The sequence below is a fragment of the Hypanus sabinus genome, chromosome 1, assembly GCF_030144855.1.
Source record: "Hypanus sabinus isolate sHypSab1 chromosome 1, sHypSab1.hap1, whole genome shotgun sequence".
Classification (NCBI taxonomy): Eukaryota; Metazoa; Chordata; class Chondrichthyes; order Myliobatiformes; family Dasyatidae; genus Hypanus; species Hypanus sabinus.
In genome coordinates this window covers 770,597-788,604 of record NC_082706.1, presented here as the reverse complement: position 1 = coordinate 788,604, position 18,008 = coordinate 770,597, and the positions used below count along the sequence as shown (strand labels likewise).

At 42.2% G+C, this 18,008-nt stretch overlaps 1 protein-coding gene across 2 annotated transcripts in view; it reads left to right on the top strand.

Moving 5' to 3' along the window:
* The window catches only part of LOC132386487 (annexin A4-like), a 137,644-nt gene that overhangs the window by 20,341 nt on the left and 99,295 nt on the right, over positions 1-18,008 (top strand). For both annotated transcript variants that reach the window (XM_059958856.1, XM_059958805.1), the window contains exon 2: positions 9,552-9,601. In XM_059958856.1, coding sequence (XP_059814839.1) covers positions 9,593-9,601 — 9 coding nt within the window. In that variant the 5' untranslated portion in view covers positions 9,552-9,592. The remainder of the gene's footprint in view (positions 1-9,551; positions 9,602-18,008) is intronic.

Here is an 18,008-nt window from a genome sequence, read left to right as displayed (position 1 = left end):
CCCACTGTGTCTGTGCTGACTATGATGGTTATCTAAACTAATCAAAAATGCCTGATATGGTCTGTATCCCTGCATTTCATGTCTGTCTATATGTCATTTTAAAAAGTCACTATGATAGCTACTTCCACCACCTCCTTGAGCAGTGCCATCTAGGCACCTGCCCCTCATTTAAAAAAAACAAACCTTGCCCTGCAAATTTCTTTAAGCTTTCATTAAACTTGCATTTCTTTTTGCACTATTCAGGACGTATTTCAATCTTTGCACAATTCTGCTGTTTTGCACTCATCATAGTCATGTTCTATTTATTCTCTGTATTGTTTTCTCTGTCAACTTCATGTTTAAAAAAAGTTTTTAATTACAGGCTGGTTTATTTAACAATAAGCTAACCTTTTGCCTCAAGTCTATGATATTCTGACACTTAGTCCCTGGAAAAAGCAGCACTAATTGAGGGACGGGAACCTGGGTCAGTAAGAGGAGGTATCGAGTGGAAGATAGAAGATATATCAAAGCTGAAATGTGGACAAGCAAGGCTGGTTATTGAACATGGTGTTGCTTGGTGCACAAACTGTTATAGATAAACTTAGAGCCAGGATTAGTATATGGAACTGATTTAGCTGAGAGAAGGGCAGGACTGGAAGCTGAACATCCCAGAACGGAAAGGTTTATAAAAGAACTGGAGAGGAGGGGCAGGGTTGCACTGCCGATCAGGGAGAATGTTTCAGCTGTAGTTAGAGGACATACTAGAGGGTTCATTCACTACAGCACATGGAATCCATGGAGAATTGGTTGATTGGATTCAGAAATGGCTTGGCTGAGGAGACTGAGGATAGTGGAGGAAGATTATTATTTCTGACAGGAGGGCCTACCAGTGGTGCTACTCAAGAATCAGCTCTTCTACAAACATTACTATCAGGTTCAAAACATCTCAATTCTTGGCTGTTGAGCTGCCAGTTCTTGCCTTCTCTCAACCAAGTCTCTGTAATGGCTACAGCATCATGGTTCCTATTACTAATCCTGGCTTTATTCACTGTATTTGTAATAACTGGCATCTCTACAGTGGTCTGGCCTCCAATTGCAGGGGCTGGACCACTGTACCTTCTGAATACCACTAATGCTGATTCACACATATTGGCTGCTGCAGGCAGCCCCTGCCCGCCATGATTTATCATAGGTGAAGTAAATGGGGAAGAAGGTAAAAGATGGAATATAATGTGAGAAGATTGATTTTGGTTGGGAGAACATATTTTAAAAGATAGTATGCAATTTTTGTTATAAGGGATTGAAATATCTTTGTCCAGAAATCAGATTAAAGTGAAGATGGAGAAAGTATTCAGGATGGTGAAACGCACATAAGTCCTTTGCAATACAATCGGAGTATATAAGAAAGCAGGGCACTGGGTTTGCATATGGCTTCAGTGAGACCAAGGTTAGAGTACTGGGTGTTCTGTGGTCTCCCCTAAAATGTAATGTATCTGCTCACAAGGAATGTAATCTAAGGTTTTTCTCTAGGTTTCTTGGTGTGTGGAAGATCTGCCTGGGATAGGCAAAAATGCCTATTGGAATGCCTATGCCTAGGGAAATTTTGCTTTTAGAAGGGTGTTCTTATATAGAAAGTGCAGAAAAAAATGACAAAGTTGCTGTCAGGATTTGAGAGACTGAGTTGTAGGGAGAGGTTGGACAGACAAGGACTTTATGGAACATAGGAGATTGTGGAAGTAAACTTGGACAAATTTGAAGCCATGAATTTTCGGTAGTTGAACCAGGATAGGGCTTGCACAGAAAATGACAGAGCTCTATGGAATGTTGTACACCAGAGAAACTTGAGTAGATATGGCAAGGATTACAAATGACATACTTGGGCCAAAAGCTCTAATTCTGGGACATGTAGCTTGATAATTCTGAGTTGTTGAGTGGAAATATCCTCTACTTTGAGACATCTAAAACCTGGGGTCCAGGTCTCAGAATAACAGTTTGTCAACTGAGACCCGAGATGAAGAGGAATTTATTTAGCTATTAGTTATTGACCCAGATGGCTGATTTCTTGGTGATTGAGTATATGTGAGGCTTGAGTGAATAGATTTCGCATTCCAGGGAAATTGAATATGGAGATGGAGTGGAAATTGAAATGAAAATCAATTACAAACTTTTGGAACAAGCTTGGAGCCAACTGTTAGAATTCTTGAATCTATTGTTGACAGAGCACGGATCCTGGAGAATTTGACCTTAACATAGACAATAGTAGCTTTATGGACCGGTGACTAATTCAGTATTTAGAGTGAAGTCCACTGATCTTAGAAGTGCATGACATTAATTTGAGTGCATTATCTAGCCTAACCATTACTACAGGGTGAGAAAGAGTTGGCCTTGTTTTTACAGGTGAACCATCGGGATAAAGGAAATATAAAACCTGCTCTCATGTGGGTTTGTGGTGGAGGTTTTTCAATGATTTCCTGCAAAAACTGAATATGTGGTTTCCTTAATTTTTATTGTTGAAGTGTTGATGGTCACTCTGTAGCACTCCTGAGGTGTATTAGGTAATGATTTTTGGGGGTGGGGGTTCATTACTACCACTTGCAATTTACCAAGTTCCTTATTTTGAAATCCCAGAAATAGTTTTTTTTTTAAAATGCAGAAGTGATTTTTGGATAAACTATTTCCATTTCTCTTGTGGATTTTTGACTGTTACATCTGCAGATGTTCAGCACTACAGGATGGTAAATGTATTTTTCCACAGATGCTACCTGGCCTGCTGAGTTCCTCCAGCATTTTGTGTGTTGCTCTGATTTCCAGCATCAGGAGATTTTCTCGTTTCCATTTAATTATAAGCCTTTTGAGATAGAATTTTCCAGAGATGCATAACCAATAAAGTGTAATTTCATACCAGCCTTAAAAAAAACACTGAAATCAGAAAGAGCTTTTAAAGACAATAAAGAAATCAGGACAAACCAGTTTGAAATGTGAGTGAAGTCTAGTCTGGGCTAGTGTAAAGTATTGCATTTTAGTAGATCAGCACCTCAAAAGTGGGAACAGAAGTGAGTAGGGTGAGTAAATAGGGGTTCAGACTGCTTGTTTGTTTTTATAGAATGAAGGGACTTGTGTTAGGGGGTTTGATTTTAAAAAAAAGCAAAGATAGTGTGGCGTGTGGCCTAGTGGATAAGGCAACTTTCTAGTGATCTGAAAGTCACTGGTTCGAGCCTCAGCTGAAGCAGTCTGTTGTGTCCTTGAGCAAGGCACTTAACACATTGCTCTGCGATGATCCTGGTGCCAAGCTGCTTGGGTCCTAGTGCCCTTCCCTTGGACAATATTGGTGGCATGGAGAGGGGAAAGCTTGCAGCATTAACAACTGCCGGTCTAATTGGAGGTGTTAACATCAACAATATAAGATATGCAGACAAAAACACCCTAATAGCAAGAGCTGCGGACGACCTACAAATCCTCCTAGACAAAGTAGTTCAAACAAGTGCAGATTTTGGTTTAACCATCAACTGTCCAAAAAAAAATGTATGGTAATATCAAAACAGCAGGATACTCCCAACTGCCAATTGTACATCAGTAACCAAGAGATTGAACAAAAGTCCAGCTTTAATTACCTTGGTAGTGTTTTTTCAAGTCAAGTCACTTTTATTGTCATTTCGACCATAACAGTACATAGTAAAAATGAGACAATGTTTTTCAGGACCATGGTGTTACATTACACAGTGCTAAAACTAGACTGAGCTAGGTTTAAAAAAAACAACACAGAGAAAAAAACAACTACACGAGACTACAGACCTACCCAGGACTGCATAAAGTGCACAAAACAGTGCAGGCATTACAATAAATAATAAACAAGACAATAGGGCAGTAAGGTGTCAGTCCAGGCTCTGGGTATTGAGAAGTCTGATAGCTTGGGGGAAGAAACTGTTACATAGTCTGGTCGTTAGAGCCCGACTGCTTCGGTGCCTTTTCCCAGACGACAGGAGGGAGAAGAGATTGTCTGAGGGGTACGTGGGGTCCTTCATAATGCTGTTTCCTTTGCGGATGCCGCGTGTACTGTAAATGGCCGTGATGGCGGGAAGAGAGACCCTGATGACCTTCTCAGTTGACCTCACTATCTGCTGCAGGGTCTTGCAATCCGAGATGGTGCCATTTCCGAACCAGGCAGTGATGCAGCTGCTCAGGATGCTCTCAATACAACCCCTGTAGAATGTGATGAGGCTGGAGGGTGGGAGATGGACTTTCCTCAGCCTTCACAGAAAGTATAGACGCTGCTGGGCTTTCTTTGCTGTGGAGCTGGTGTTGAGGGACCAAGTGAGATTCTCCGCCAGGTGAAGACCAAGAAATTTGGTGCTCTTAACAATCTTTACCAAGGAGCCGTTGATGTTCAGCAGGGAGTGGTTGCTCCGTGCCCTCCTGAAGTCAATAACCACCTCTTTTGTTTTGTTTGCATTCAGAGACAGATTGTTGGCTCTGCACCAGTCTGTTAGCCACTGCACCTCCTCTCTAAACTGACTCATCGTTCTTGCTGATGAGACCCACCACAGTCGTATCATCGGCGAACTTCAAGATGTGGTTTGAGCTGTGTGTTGCAGCACAGTCGTGGGTCAGCAGAGTGAACAGCAGTGGACTGAGCACACAGCCCTGAGGGGCCCCCGTGCTCAGTGTGATGGTGTTGGAGATGCTGCTCCTGATTATATCACAGCATGCTAGAAGTAAAGTAGAAATAAAAAGATTTGCCATTGCCAAAACCAACTTCCAAAAAATTAAACCCATTCTTACCAACAGACACATTTCTATGACACTGGCTTGCCCACAGAAGGCAAAGAGTGGTTGTAGATGGGTCATATTCTGTATGGAGGTCAGTTAACAGTGGAGTGCCTCGGGGATCTGTTCTGGGGCCCTTACTCTTCATGATTTTTATAAATGACATTGATGAGGAAGTGGAGGGATGGTTTAGTAAGTTTGCTGATGACATGAAGGTTGGGGGTGTTGTGGATGGTGTGGAGGACTGTCAGAGATTACAGCAGGACATTGATAGGATGCAAAACTGGGCTGAGAAGTGGCAGATGAAATTCAACCCAGATAAGTGTGAAGTGGTTCATTTTGGTCAGTCAAATATGATGGCAGAATATAGTATTAATGGTAAGACTCTTGGCAGTGTGGAGGATCAGAGGGATCTTGTGGTCCGAGTCCATAAGACGCTCAAAGCAGCTGCGCAGGTTGACTCTGTGGTTAAAAAGGCATATGGTGTATTGGCCTTCATCAATCGTGCAATTGAATTTAGGAGCCGAGAGGTAATGTTGCAGCTGTATAGGACCCTGGTCAGACCCCACTTGGAGAACTGTGCTCAGTTCTGGTCGCCTCACTACAGGAAGGATGTGGGAGTCACAGAAAGGGTGCAGAAGAGAATTACAAGAATGTTGCCTGGATTGGGGAGCATGCCTTATAAGAATAGGGTGAGTGAACTTGGCCTTTTCTCCTTGGAGTGACGGAGGATGAGAGGTTACCTAATAGAGGTGTATAAGATGATGAGAGGCATTGATCATGTGGATAGTCAGAGGCTTTTTCCCAGGGCTGAAATGGTTACCACAAGAGGACACAGGTTTAAGGTGCTAGGGAGTAGGTACAGACAAGATGTCAGTTGTATGTTTTTTACTCAGTGGTGAGTGCATGGAATGGGCTGCCGGCAGTGGTGGTGGAGGCAGATACAATAGGGTCTTTTAAGAGGCTTTTAGATAGTTACATGGAGCTTAGTAAAATAGAGGGCTTAAGGTAGGCCAAGTAATTTCTAAGGTAGGGATGTGTTCGGCACAACTTTGTGGGCTGAAGGGCCTGTATTATGCTGTAGGTTTTCTATGTTTCTATGACAACAAGGCTTAGGCTACATCTGGTCAATCTTGTTGTATGCTTCTGAAGCATGGACTATAATATCAGAACACCAAAGAAACTTAGAAGCAACAGAAATGTGATTTCTTAGAAGAATGCTGCAAATATCATATAGAGATAGGGTAACTAGTGAGACAGTACTCCAACGTGCCCATACAAAAAGATCTTTAATGAGAACATTAAATGAGAGGAAACTTAATTTCCTGGGCCATGTCATCAGAAAGGGAGAAATAGAATGCCTTGTATTACAAGGCCATATGCCTGGGAAACACAGAAGAGGAAGGCAAAGAAGAAAATATATGGACAATGTGAAAGAACTAACAGATTTAAGTGTGTGAGATACCATTGACGCTGTGAGGGATCGTTCAATATGGACAGCCATGATCGCCCACACGTGTAACGTGCAATACACATGAAGAAGACGGTATATCAGCAAAGACTTCAAATTTGTATTGATGTACAGTGGAGAACATTCTGACTGGCTGTATCACTTGGTATGGAGGCTCCATTGTGCAGGATTGCAAGGGGCTGCAGGGAGTTGTAAATTTAGCCACTCCATCCCCACCATCAAAGACATCTTCAAGAGGTGGGGCCTCAAGAAGGTGGCATCTAACATTAACAACACACAAAATACTGGAGGAACACAGCAGGCCAGGCAGCATCTAGGAAAATAGTACAGTCCAGGAATGAAAGGGTTATCATACGAGGAGCATTTGATTGCAATGGCTCAGTACTCGCTGGAATTCAGAAGGATTGGGGGAGATCTCATTGAAACCTTTCGAATGTTGAAAGGCCTAGACAGAATAGATGTGAAAAGGATGTTTCCCATGATGGGAGAGTCTAGGACAAGAGGGCACAGCCTCAAGATAGAGGGGTGCCCTTTCAAAACAGAGATGCAGAGAAATTTCTTTAGCCAAAGGATGGTGAATTTGTTGGAATTTGTTGCCACATGCAGCTGTGGAGGCCAGGTTGTTGGGGTTATTTAAGGCAGAGATTCTTAGGTTCATGATTGGACATGGCGTCAAAGGTTATGGGGAGAAGGTTGGGAACTGGGGTTGAGGAGGAGATTTTCTTTAAAAAAAGGATCAACCATGATTGAATGGCGGAGCAGACTTGATGGGCCAGATAGCCTAATTCTGTTCCTATGTCTGATGGTCTTATGAAACCCTTCGGCAGGATTGGCATCTATCAATAGACAATAGACAATAGGTGCAGAAGTAGCCCCTCGAGTCTGCACCGCCATTCTGAGATCATGGCTGATCATTCACTATCAATACCCAGTCCCTGCCTTGTCCCCATATCCCTTGATTCCCCTATCCATCAGATATCTATCTAGCTCCTTCTTGAAAGCATCCAGAGAATTGGCCTCCACCGTCTTCCGAGGCAGTGCATTCCACACCTCCACAACTCTCTGGGAGAAGAAGCTCTTCCTCAGCTCTGTTTTAAATAACTGACCTCTTATTCTCAATCCATGCCCTCTGGTACTGGACTCTCCCAACATCTGGAACATATTTCCTGCCTCAATCCTACCAAATCCTTTAATTATCTTAAACGTTTCAATCAGATCCCCTCTCAATCTCCTCAATTCCAGCGTGTACAAGCCCAATCTCTCCAATCTCTCTGCGTAAGACAGCCCTGCCATCCCAGGAATCTAGTGAATCTACACTGCACTTCCTCAATTGCCAGAATGTCCTTCCTTAAACCTGGAGACCAAAACTGTACACAATATTCCAGGTGTGGTCTCACCAGGGCCCTGTACAAATGCAAAAGGACATCCTTGCTCTTGTACTCAATTCCCCTTGTAACAAAGGCCAACATTCCATTTGCCCTCTTCACTGCCTGTTGCACTTGCTCATTCACCTTCATTGACTGGTGAGTTAGGACTCCTAGGTCTCTTTGCATTTCTCCCTTACCTAACTCTACACCGTTCAGACAATACTCTGCCCTCTTGTTCCTGCTTCCAAAGTGGATAACTTCACATTTATTCACATTGAATGACATCTGCCAAGTATCTGCCCACTCACCCAGCCTATCCAAGTCTCCCTGTATTCTCCTAACGTCCTCTTCGCATGTCATTAGGGACCTTTACCCATCAGGACATGTTTTCTTCTCATTACTACCATCAAAGAGCCTGAAGATCCACACTCAATGATTCAGAAACAGCTTCTTCCCATCTGGTCCATAAACACTACCTCATTATTCCTTTTTCTGCCCTGTATTTCTCTTGTAATTTATAGTAATAATTTTACATGTTTGCACTGAACTACTGCCATAAAACTACAAATGTCATGCCATGCAGGTCAGTGAAAATAAACCTAATTCTTAATGATCCTCTATGACAAATGAGTGGTTAAAAATGGCAAATTATTGACAACATAGAATAGAAAAGGGAGAGGTAGTTATGCAATGTATTAGATGATCTAATGTGCAATCTACTAATGTGCCCTGAGTTGGCCAGTATGGAAACTTTGGACCACCATGTATGGATGTACTATAATTTACTAATACTGCTAATGACACCTTCCAGTGTCGCTCCAATCTCTGCAATATCCCTGTGCCTATTTATGAGCCTCTTCAATGTCTCCATTATATCTATCCCTACCACCAGCACTGGCAGTGCATTTCAGACACCCACCACTGTGTCTTGTGTTTAAAATTGTACTTGCCTCTTCTTTGAACTGTCTGATACCAGAGAGCACCCTCTGGTATTAGACATTTCAATCATTGGGTAAAGATACAAACTGTCTACTTTATCTATACTGCTTATAATTTGATAAATTTCTAAAAGTTCCCTCCAACCTCTGCTGCTCCAAAGAAAGCACACCTTATTTGTCCAACCTCTCTTTAAAGCACAAGTTCTCTAATCCAGGCAGTATCTTGTAAACCTCTTCTGCACCCTCTGCATAGCCCTCCACCCACTATCCTTCTATAATGCAGCCCCCAGAATTGACTGCATTACTCCAGATACCACTTAGCCAGAGTTATTTATAAGCTGCCACATAATTTCCCGAGTCTTGAACTTAATCCCTGTACTAAAAAAGCAAGCATGTCATATATTTTCTTTACTGCCCTATTGACGTGCATTACATGACCAGTTTCAGGGACCTATGGAGTTGGACACCAAGGTCCCACTGTACAACAGATCTATAGATGTGGCCCCCATGATTCCTTCATTCATCAATGTTATGGATTTGGACCCCAAGGTCTTTGTGTGCATCAATATTCTCATCCAGTAAAATACTTTGGGAATGTTGCCACTGTTCTGAAGCAGAAATTGTGCAACTTGCTTCTCTGTGTGATATGGATCAGAATTTTTTGGTGATATAAATTGGGGATCAAAATTCTCTAGGAGAGCTCAGATAAATCCACTTCACTTTGAATAGTTCCATGATATTTTCACATTCCCCTCCCGAGAAGACTGTCAAGTCCTTGTCCTGTCTGATAGAAGCACTGAGAAACACTATTCTATAAGTTGGCACCTGAGTCTTCAGAGTGGAACTTGGAACTTGTAATCTTCTACCCTTAGCTGAATGTACTGTCCAGTGAACAGCAGATGACAATGAAAGTCTCCCATTGTCTCTTTCCCCCAATCACCAATCTACAAGCATCTCTAAATACTGTGAATATAGGTTTTGTTAAGAATTTCTCTTCATTAATTTCATTGCTGTTTTTGTTTTCGGCAACAGGTAGATCATTTCCTCCACTTGAAGTGTTGTATTCTGTTCCCATGGCAGCTGTAAGTATTCTGATGTTTGGGCACCATTGCATCCCACCCCGGCCTATATACTGTATTGTCCATTGTCTCCTTGTAAACTAAAGTTGATTGTAATGAGATCGGTAAGACACAAGTGTTTCATTGACTTGATGTCTCACTGTTTGGAGTTTAATCACTTGTTTGGTATGCTGTAAAATACTCTCAGCAAGGAAATTCATTGTTCAAACATGGTACTGGTTGGTGTGGAGCTCCAACCTTGGTCCTGCTATTGATTCCTATTAATAAAGTAAATCTTCAACAAAAGCAGTAAATGACATACAATGAGGATCAATAACTGGGCTGTTAACGGTTTATGGGTTGTCACACAACTGTATATCCTTAATTTTGGAGAGTATTAGTACATTAATAGAATTGTAAAGATTACAGTTTTAAAAATCTGACTTTGAATGCCTATTAAATTTTGATACGAAGTCTTGTTCTATTTTTATTTTGTAAATATTAACATCTTGGGCCAACAATTTTGCATGTAGAGTGATACTTACTATTTGTCTCATCGGGACCAGGTTAGATCCTCAAATATCTTGACACCCAGGAACTTAAATTTGCTCACTTTCTCCACTTCTGATCTCTGAGGATTGGTTCATGTTCTCTTGTCTTGCCCTTGAAGTCCACAATCAGCTCTTTGGTCTCACTGATGTTCAGCTCAAGGTCGTTGCTGCAATATCACTCAACTAGCTGGTATATCTCGCTCCTGTACGCCCTCATGTCTCCATATAAGATTCTGCTATCAGTGATTGCATCATCAGCAACTTTATTGATGGTATTGAGGTGTACCTATCCACACAGTCATGGGTGTAGAGAGAGTAGAGCAGTGGGCTAAGCATATACCCCTGAGGCGCACCAGTGTTGATCGTCAACGAGGAGTAGGTATTACCAATCCACACAGATTGTGGTCTTCCAGTTAGGAAGTTGAGGATCCAGTTGCAGAGGGATGTACAGAGGTCCAAGTTCTGCAGCTTATTGATCATGTTAAATTCTGAGTTATAGTCAATCAACAGCATCCTGACATATGGGTGTATTGTCCAGGTGATCTAAGGCTGCTTGAAGAGCCATTGAGATTATGTCTGCCATAGACCTCTTGTGGCGATAGGCAAATTGCAGTGGCTCCAGATCCTTGCCGAGGCAGGAGTTCATTCTAGCCATGACCAACCTATCAAAGCATTTTATCACCATAGATGCGAGTGCTACTAGATGATAGATCACACTACTCTTCTTGGGTACTGGTATAATTGTTCTGACTGTAGCTGTGAAATGTTGAAGATGTCCCTGAATACTGCTGCCTGTTGATTTGCACAAGTTTTCAGAGCCTTACCAGGTACATCATTAGGGCCTGCCACCTTGTGAGGGTTTTACCCTCCAGAAAGACAGCCTGATATTGGCCTCTGAGACCAAGATCACAGGGTCACTGGGTTCAACAGGGATCTTCACAGCTACAGGTGTATACTCCCTTTCAAAATGGGCATAGAAGACATGGAGTTCATCTGGTGGTGAAGCTTTGCTGCCATTCATGATATTGGGTTTCACTTTGTAGGAAGTAATGTCCTGCAAACCCTGCCAGAGTTGGGTGCCTATGCACTGCAGGACAAAAACATGAAAATAAGATATTATAACTTGCTGGCTTTTGGTTTGGGAATGTTCAGCAGTTATAATATTTTGTATTCATGCTTTTGTCCTGCAGTGTGTGGTCACCTGTCTGATATGTATCTGTTAATGAAGGCTGATACTGACTCTTGTTAAATGACTAATTTGTGTGTCTTGCACCAGCCTCTCCAGAGAAAAATCTGATGTGAACTGCAGGTCAGCAGTCAGTTTTATGAACTATGTTGTCTGAGTGCAAATCTCTGCTTTATAACTTTAAAAACAGGAACATTATTGTTTTTTTCCAGCTGCTTAGTATGTGTTAGCAATTCTATTTGCAAGCCATGCTTTTGGAGTTACATTCTGAGTTATCAATCAAATTAACTTTGAGTAATATGGAAGCAATAGATTGCTGAGGAATGGTAGAGAATTTGTTTTTAGCTATTTGAGTAATAAAACTGGAATTCTCATCCCAGAAGGAGGCACATTTAACTCCAAAATGATCTTGATCAGGCACTGGTTTCCATCTGTACAGTCACATCCAATTCCATAGAGCTCCACTGGAGATGAAATGTTAATTTATGGCATGTGTTACCTTGATTATTCCAATACTTCTGACTCCTTGTCCCTTCTTTACTGAGTAGTAGTTTAAGCAGTAGTTTGCAGACATCCTGCTATCATCCCTTCAGTTGCATAAGGTGCTTGTGAGAAACTTTGAAGCACCATCAGCATCAACATTCTAACTTTGTTCAGGTGAGCTACAAAACTTTCCTGCCCACAAATTTGCTAATCACTTGTTTGGTTTAATAAGACAGTCATAAGTGCAGTGCTGACCCACTGAGTGCCTATTCTATAATAATCCAATTCACCGCTATTGCACAGCCTATACTAATCCCATTTGCCGACGTCTGTCCTGCATCGATCCTGCCTGAGAACCGATTTGGATCCACTCAAATTTCACTCAACCCTGCAACATCTGGACAGCAAAGATTTTAGAGAGGGAGGGAGAGCAGCCAAATCTCTTGGTACATTTTGGTACAAATGACATAGGAAGGAAAAGCAACGAGGTTCTGAATTTAGAGAGCTAGGCAGAGATGAGAAGAAGGACTTCCAGGATAGTAATTTCTGGATTGCTGCCTGTGCTATGTGCTAGTGAGGGTAGAAACAGGATAATTTGGCAGATAAATACACAGCTGAGAAGCTGGTGCAGGGGGCCATGCTTCAGGTTCACTGGGATCTCTTCTGAGGAGGTATGACCTGTACAAAATGGACTGGTTGCACCTGAACCCAAAGGGGACCAATATTCTCATGGGCAGGTTTGTTCAAGCTGATGGGGAAGGTTTAGACTAATTTAGCACAGGGGTGGGAATGGGAATGAAGGGACTCAGGATAGAATGGAAGGTAAAAAAGCAAAGATAGCATGCAGTTAGGCTATCAGGAAGGGCAGGCAAGTGATAGGGAAAAAATACAGCCAGCTGGGTAAGTATCAGTGAATTAGAACCATAGAACATTACAGCACAGAAACAGGCCTTTTGGCCCTTCTTGGCTGTGCCGAATCATTTTTCTGCCTAGTCTCACTGACCTACACCTGGGCCATATCCCTCCAAACCCCTCTCAACCATATACCTGTCCAAGTTTTTCTTAAATGTTAGAAGTGAATCCGCATTCACCACTTCATTATTAGGGATGAAAAATCAAAAAGGGTAGCAAATACAGTATTATTTCAATACAGAGTACAAGAAATAAGGTGGTGACCTTGTTGCACTATTATAGATTGTCAGGTATGATGTGGCCATCACTGAATCATGGCAGAAGGATGGTTGTAGATGAGAGCTAAATGTCCAAGGTTACACATTGTATCGGAGGGATAGGAAGGTAGGCAGAGAGAGTGGTGTTCCTCTGCTGGTAAAGAATGGCCTCATCAGTAGAAAGATGTGACATAGGATTGAAAGATGATGAATCCCTTTGGGTTGAGTTAAGAAATTGCAAGGGCAAAAGGACTTGCAGTTATATCAGAGAAAGAGGTTCTTGATTAGCCAGGGCATCAAATGGGGAGAAGGCAGAGGAGTGGGGATGACTGGAAGAATAGGAACAGCCCGTGATTGAATGGTAGAGCAGATTTGATGGGCCAAATAGCCTACTTCTGTTCCTATATCTTATGGTCTTATGGATCCTGAGGGCTGTTATATACAGGCCCCCCAACAGTAAGTGGGATGTAGACCATGATTACAAAAGGAAATAGAAAAGGCATGTTAAAAGGGCAATTTGATGATGGTTATGGGAGATTTTAACATGCAGGTTGATTGGGGGAAAATCAAGTTGGTGATAGATCTCGAGAGTGAGTTTGTTGAATATTTACGAGATGGTTTTTTAGAACAGTTTGTCATTGAGCTTATTAGGAGATCAGCTATACCGGATTGGGTGTTTTGTAATGAACCGGAGGCAGTTAGGGAGCTTAAGGTAAAAGAACCCCAAAGATGCAGTGATCACAATATGATTGTGTTCAACTTGAAATTTGATAGGGAGATATTGAAGTCTGACATAGTGGCATTTCAGTTGATTAAAGGAAATTACAGTAGTCAAGTCGCTTTTATTGTCATTTCAACCATAACTGCTGGTACAGTACACAGTAAAAACAAAACAATGTTCCTCCAGGACTGTGGTGCTACATGAAACAGCACAAAACTACATTAGACTTCAGAGCTACACAGAACTACATAAAGCACACAAAACAGTGCAAAACTCTACAATTATTAATAAACAAGACAATGGGCACAGGTAGGGCAAATTACAATATAATAATGATGTAAATGTAAACAATGTTTTAGCAGGAATTGAAAAAGAAATGAGCAAAAATTGCAAAGGGAGTGGAGTGGTGTTCAGTTGAGTGTATGTGCGTGTCTAAGTTGGTGTCAGTTAGTGTCAGTCAGTTGGTGTAGTTAGTGTGGCACAATGCCAAGTGGTTAAGGCAACGGTCTAGTGATCTGAAGGTCACTAGTTTGAGCCTTAGCTGAGGCAGAGTGTTGTGTCCTTGAGCAAGGCACTTAACCACACATAGCTCTGCGACGACACTGGTGCCAAGCTGTATGGGTCCAAATGCCCTTCCCTTGGACAACATTGGTGGCGTGGAGAGTGGAGACTTGCAGCATGGGCAACTGCAGGTCTTCCATACAAACTTGCCCAGGCCTCAGTCATCATCGAAAATTGATGGACAGCCAAAGAAGTTGGTGTCAGACTTGACTCTGGGAATTCAGGAGTCTAAAGGCTTGGGGGAAAAAACTGTTACACAGTCTGGTTGTGAGATCCCAAATGCTTCAGTACCTTTTGCCAGATGGCAGGAGGGAAAAGAGTTTGGATGAGGGAGGCATGACAGCAGACCAGCAATGTCGTCAGTTTCTGAGGCAAATGAGGAAGGGGCAAGACAGATGTATTCCAAAAATGAAGAAATACTCGTGGTAAATTAGTATATCCATGGCTAACAAGGGAAGTCAAAACTAATATGGAAAAAAAGAGGGCAAAAATTTACGGGAAGATAAAGGATTGGAAAGCTTTTAAAAACCTACAGACAACAACTAAAAGAATCATTAGAAGGGAAAAGATTAAATATGAAAGCAAGTGAGCAAACAATATCAAAGAGGATAGTAAAAGCTTTTTCAAGCATGAAAAATATAAAATAAGAGAGATAAGAGTGGATATAGGACTGCCAGAAAATGAGGCTGTTGAAATAATGATGGGGCAAAGGAGATGTCAGATGAACTAAATGAGTATTTTGCTTCTTTCTTCACTGTGAAAGACACTAGCTGCCAGATATTGTAGTGTGTGGAAGGAAGAGAAGTGTTGTTACAAGGAAGAAAATGGTGAAAATGCTGAAAGACCTAAGGGTATACAAGTCACCTGGACCATATAAACTGCATCCTAGGGTTCTGAAAGTGTTAGCATTGGAGAGTGTGGAGGCATTAGCAATGATCTTTCAAAGATCATTGGCCTCTGTCATTATCCCAAAGGACTGGAAAATTGCAAATATCACTCCACACTTTAAGAAAGGAAGAAGACAGGAAAGAGGAAGTTATAGGTAGCCTAGCCTGGGTGGTTGGGAAGATGTTGGAGTCAATTTTTAAGGATGAGCTTATGGAGTACTTGGTGATACAGAACAAGATAGGACAAAGTCAGCAAGGTTTTCTTAAGTGAAAATCTTGCTGATGAATCTGTTGGAATTCTTTGAGGAGATTACAAGCAGGATAGATAAAGGGGATGCAGTGGATGTTGTACACTTTGTATATTTGGGCATTCAGAAGACCTTTAAAAAGGTGCCACACATGAGGCTACTTACCAAGTTAAGAGCCCCTACTATTACAGGAAAGTTACTGACATGGTTAGAGCATTGGCTGATTGGTAGGAAGTGGTGAGTGAAAATAAAAGGATCCTTTTCTGGTTGGCTGCCAATGACTAGTGGTGTTCCTCAGGGGTCAATGCTGGGACCGCTTCTTTTTATGCTGTATATCATCGATTTGGATGATGAAATAGATGGCTTTGTTGCCAAGTTTGCAGATGATATGAAGATTGGTGGAGGGCAGGTAGTGTTGAGGAAACGAGTAGGCTGCATAAAGACAGATTAGGAGAATGAGCAAGAAATTGGCAAACTAAATACAATGTTGGAAATTGCATGGTCGTGCTGACTATTTTCCCAACCGGGAGAAAATCCAAAAATCTGAGATTCAAAGGGACTTGGGCGACCTTGTGCAGAATAACCAAAGTCTTAACTTACAGGTAGAGTCAGTGGTGAGGAAGGCAAATACAATGTTAGCATTCATTTCTAGAGATCTAGAATACAAGAACAGGGATGTGATGCTGAGGTACTGATGAGGCCTCACCTTGAATATTATGAACAGTTTTGGGCTCCTTATCTAAGAAAAGATATGTTGGCATCATTGAGGGTCCAGAGGAGGTTCACAAGGATGAATCTGGGATTGAAAGGTTTATCATACAAGAAACATTTGATGGCTCTGGGTCTATACATGCTGGAATTTGGAAGGATGGTGGGAAGGATCTTATTGAAAACTTTTAATTATTGAAAGGCCTACACAGAGTAGATGTGGAAGGGATGTTCCCCATGGTGGAGGAGTCTAGCACAAGAGGGCACAGCCTCACAACACAGGGGCATCAATTTAAAACAGACATGCAGAGAAATTTCTTTTGCCAGAGGATGGTGAATTGTGTAATGTGTTACCACATGCAGCTGTGGAGGCCAGGTCATAGGGTGTATTTAAGGCAGAGCTTGACAGGTTCTTGATTGGACATGGCATCAAAGGTTATGAGGATGAGGCCACTAAATGGGGTTAAGGAGGGGGGGGAAAGGATCAGCTATGATTGAATAGTAGAGCAGACTCAATGCACAAGTGGCCTAATTCTGCTCCTATGACTTATTATCTTCTGGTTATGGTAATTTGGTCTTGCATCAGATGCTCTTTATTGACTGTAGGTCAGCATTCAATACTATCATCCTCTCAAAACTAATCAATAAGGTTCAAGACCTTGGCCTCAATACCTCCCTTGTGCAATTTCGATTTCCTCACTTACAGACCCTAGTCAGTTCAGATTGGCAACATCTCCACAATCCCCATCAGCACAGGTGCACCACAATAGATAGATACTTATTGATTCCAAGGGAAATACAGTCTCACAATAGTATTACAAATGTAACACTTACCCAACAGGCTGGTATATGTCTAGGGGAAAAGGAGATCCAGCCACTCACCAACCCCACCTCCCGTACATGCAGGTGCTGTAAGAATCAAGTTTATGCCGCGCATATACACACACAATATCAAACTCACATCAAATACTGTTATGGAATACACTTTAAAGATTTTACTAAAACCAAAAGTGTACTATGCAATACAGTATATATGAAGGAAAAGAAAATAAAGTAAAAGGCGCCAACTTATCAAAGTTCAGTCAGTTTAGTGCACATCGTTGGAGCTCAACCATCGAACCATTCGACCCCTTGTCACTTTCCTCTGACCTCCACGTCCTTGTGCCTGGGACCACCCCCGGTGGTCGACCGAGCAGTGCAGCGCACGTCCACCTTCCTCGGTGCCTCCCCTGAAAAGACCGCGAAACCCCCAAGTTCCCAGCCTCAAAAGACAAAATAACATTCCCCATTGGTTAAAAAATTAATACAATCCCCATATCAGCAAGTCCAAAGCTAAACAACTGCGAGAGAAAACACTTATCAAACATAAAAGCATTCCTACTCTAGCAAACCAAAGAAGCCATTTTGATTAACATGCACAGTACATTGTACACAAGTGTACATGTATACAAATATTAGAAGAAAAGTAAGAAAGAAAAAATTATCTCGAACAGTATTACAGGAGGGGATCATCACTTCCCTGGCTATAGGTTGACTCATTATAGAGCCAAATGGCCAAGGGTAAGAATGATCTCTGTTACGCCTGTGCCCCCCCCCCTCCTTTCTGAGAATCGCAAGATCACTATTAAGTCAGGTCAGGTGACCCCGGAAATGAGAGAGAGACGTTTGGAATGTCCTGGCCCTCAGCGATACAAAGCCACGGAACAGGTCATTGTCTCTTGGAGACGGAATAGTGTATTGAATACTGTACTTCGTGGAAGCCCTCAGGCAACGTGGGCTGGTTGGGGGATGGCATCATTCCACCCTGATTGACATCTGAGACCCCGTGAGTCAGGATAAAAGAGGGTCTGGGGAACGGCCCCTTGACACGCACCAGGAGAAACGCTAGAAGTCCCGTGACAGCGTTTAATAGCGACA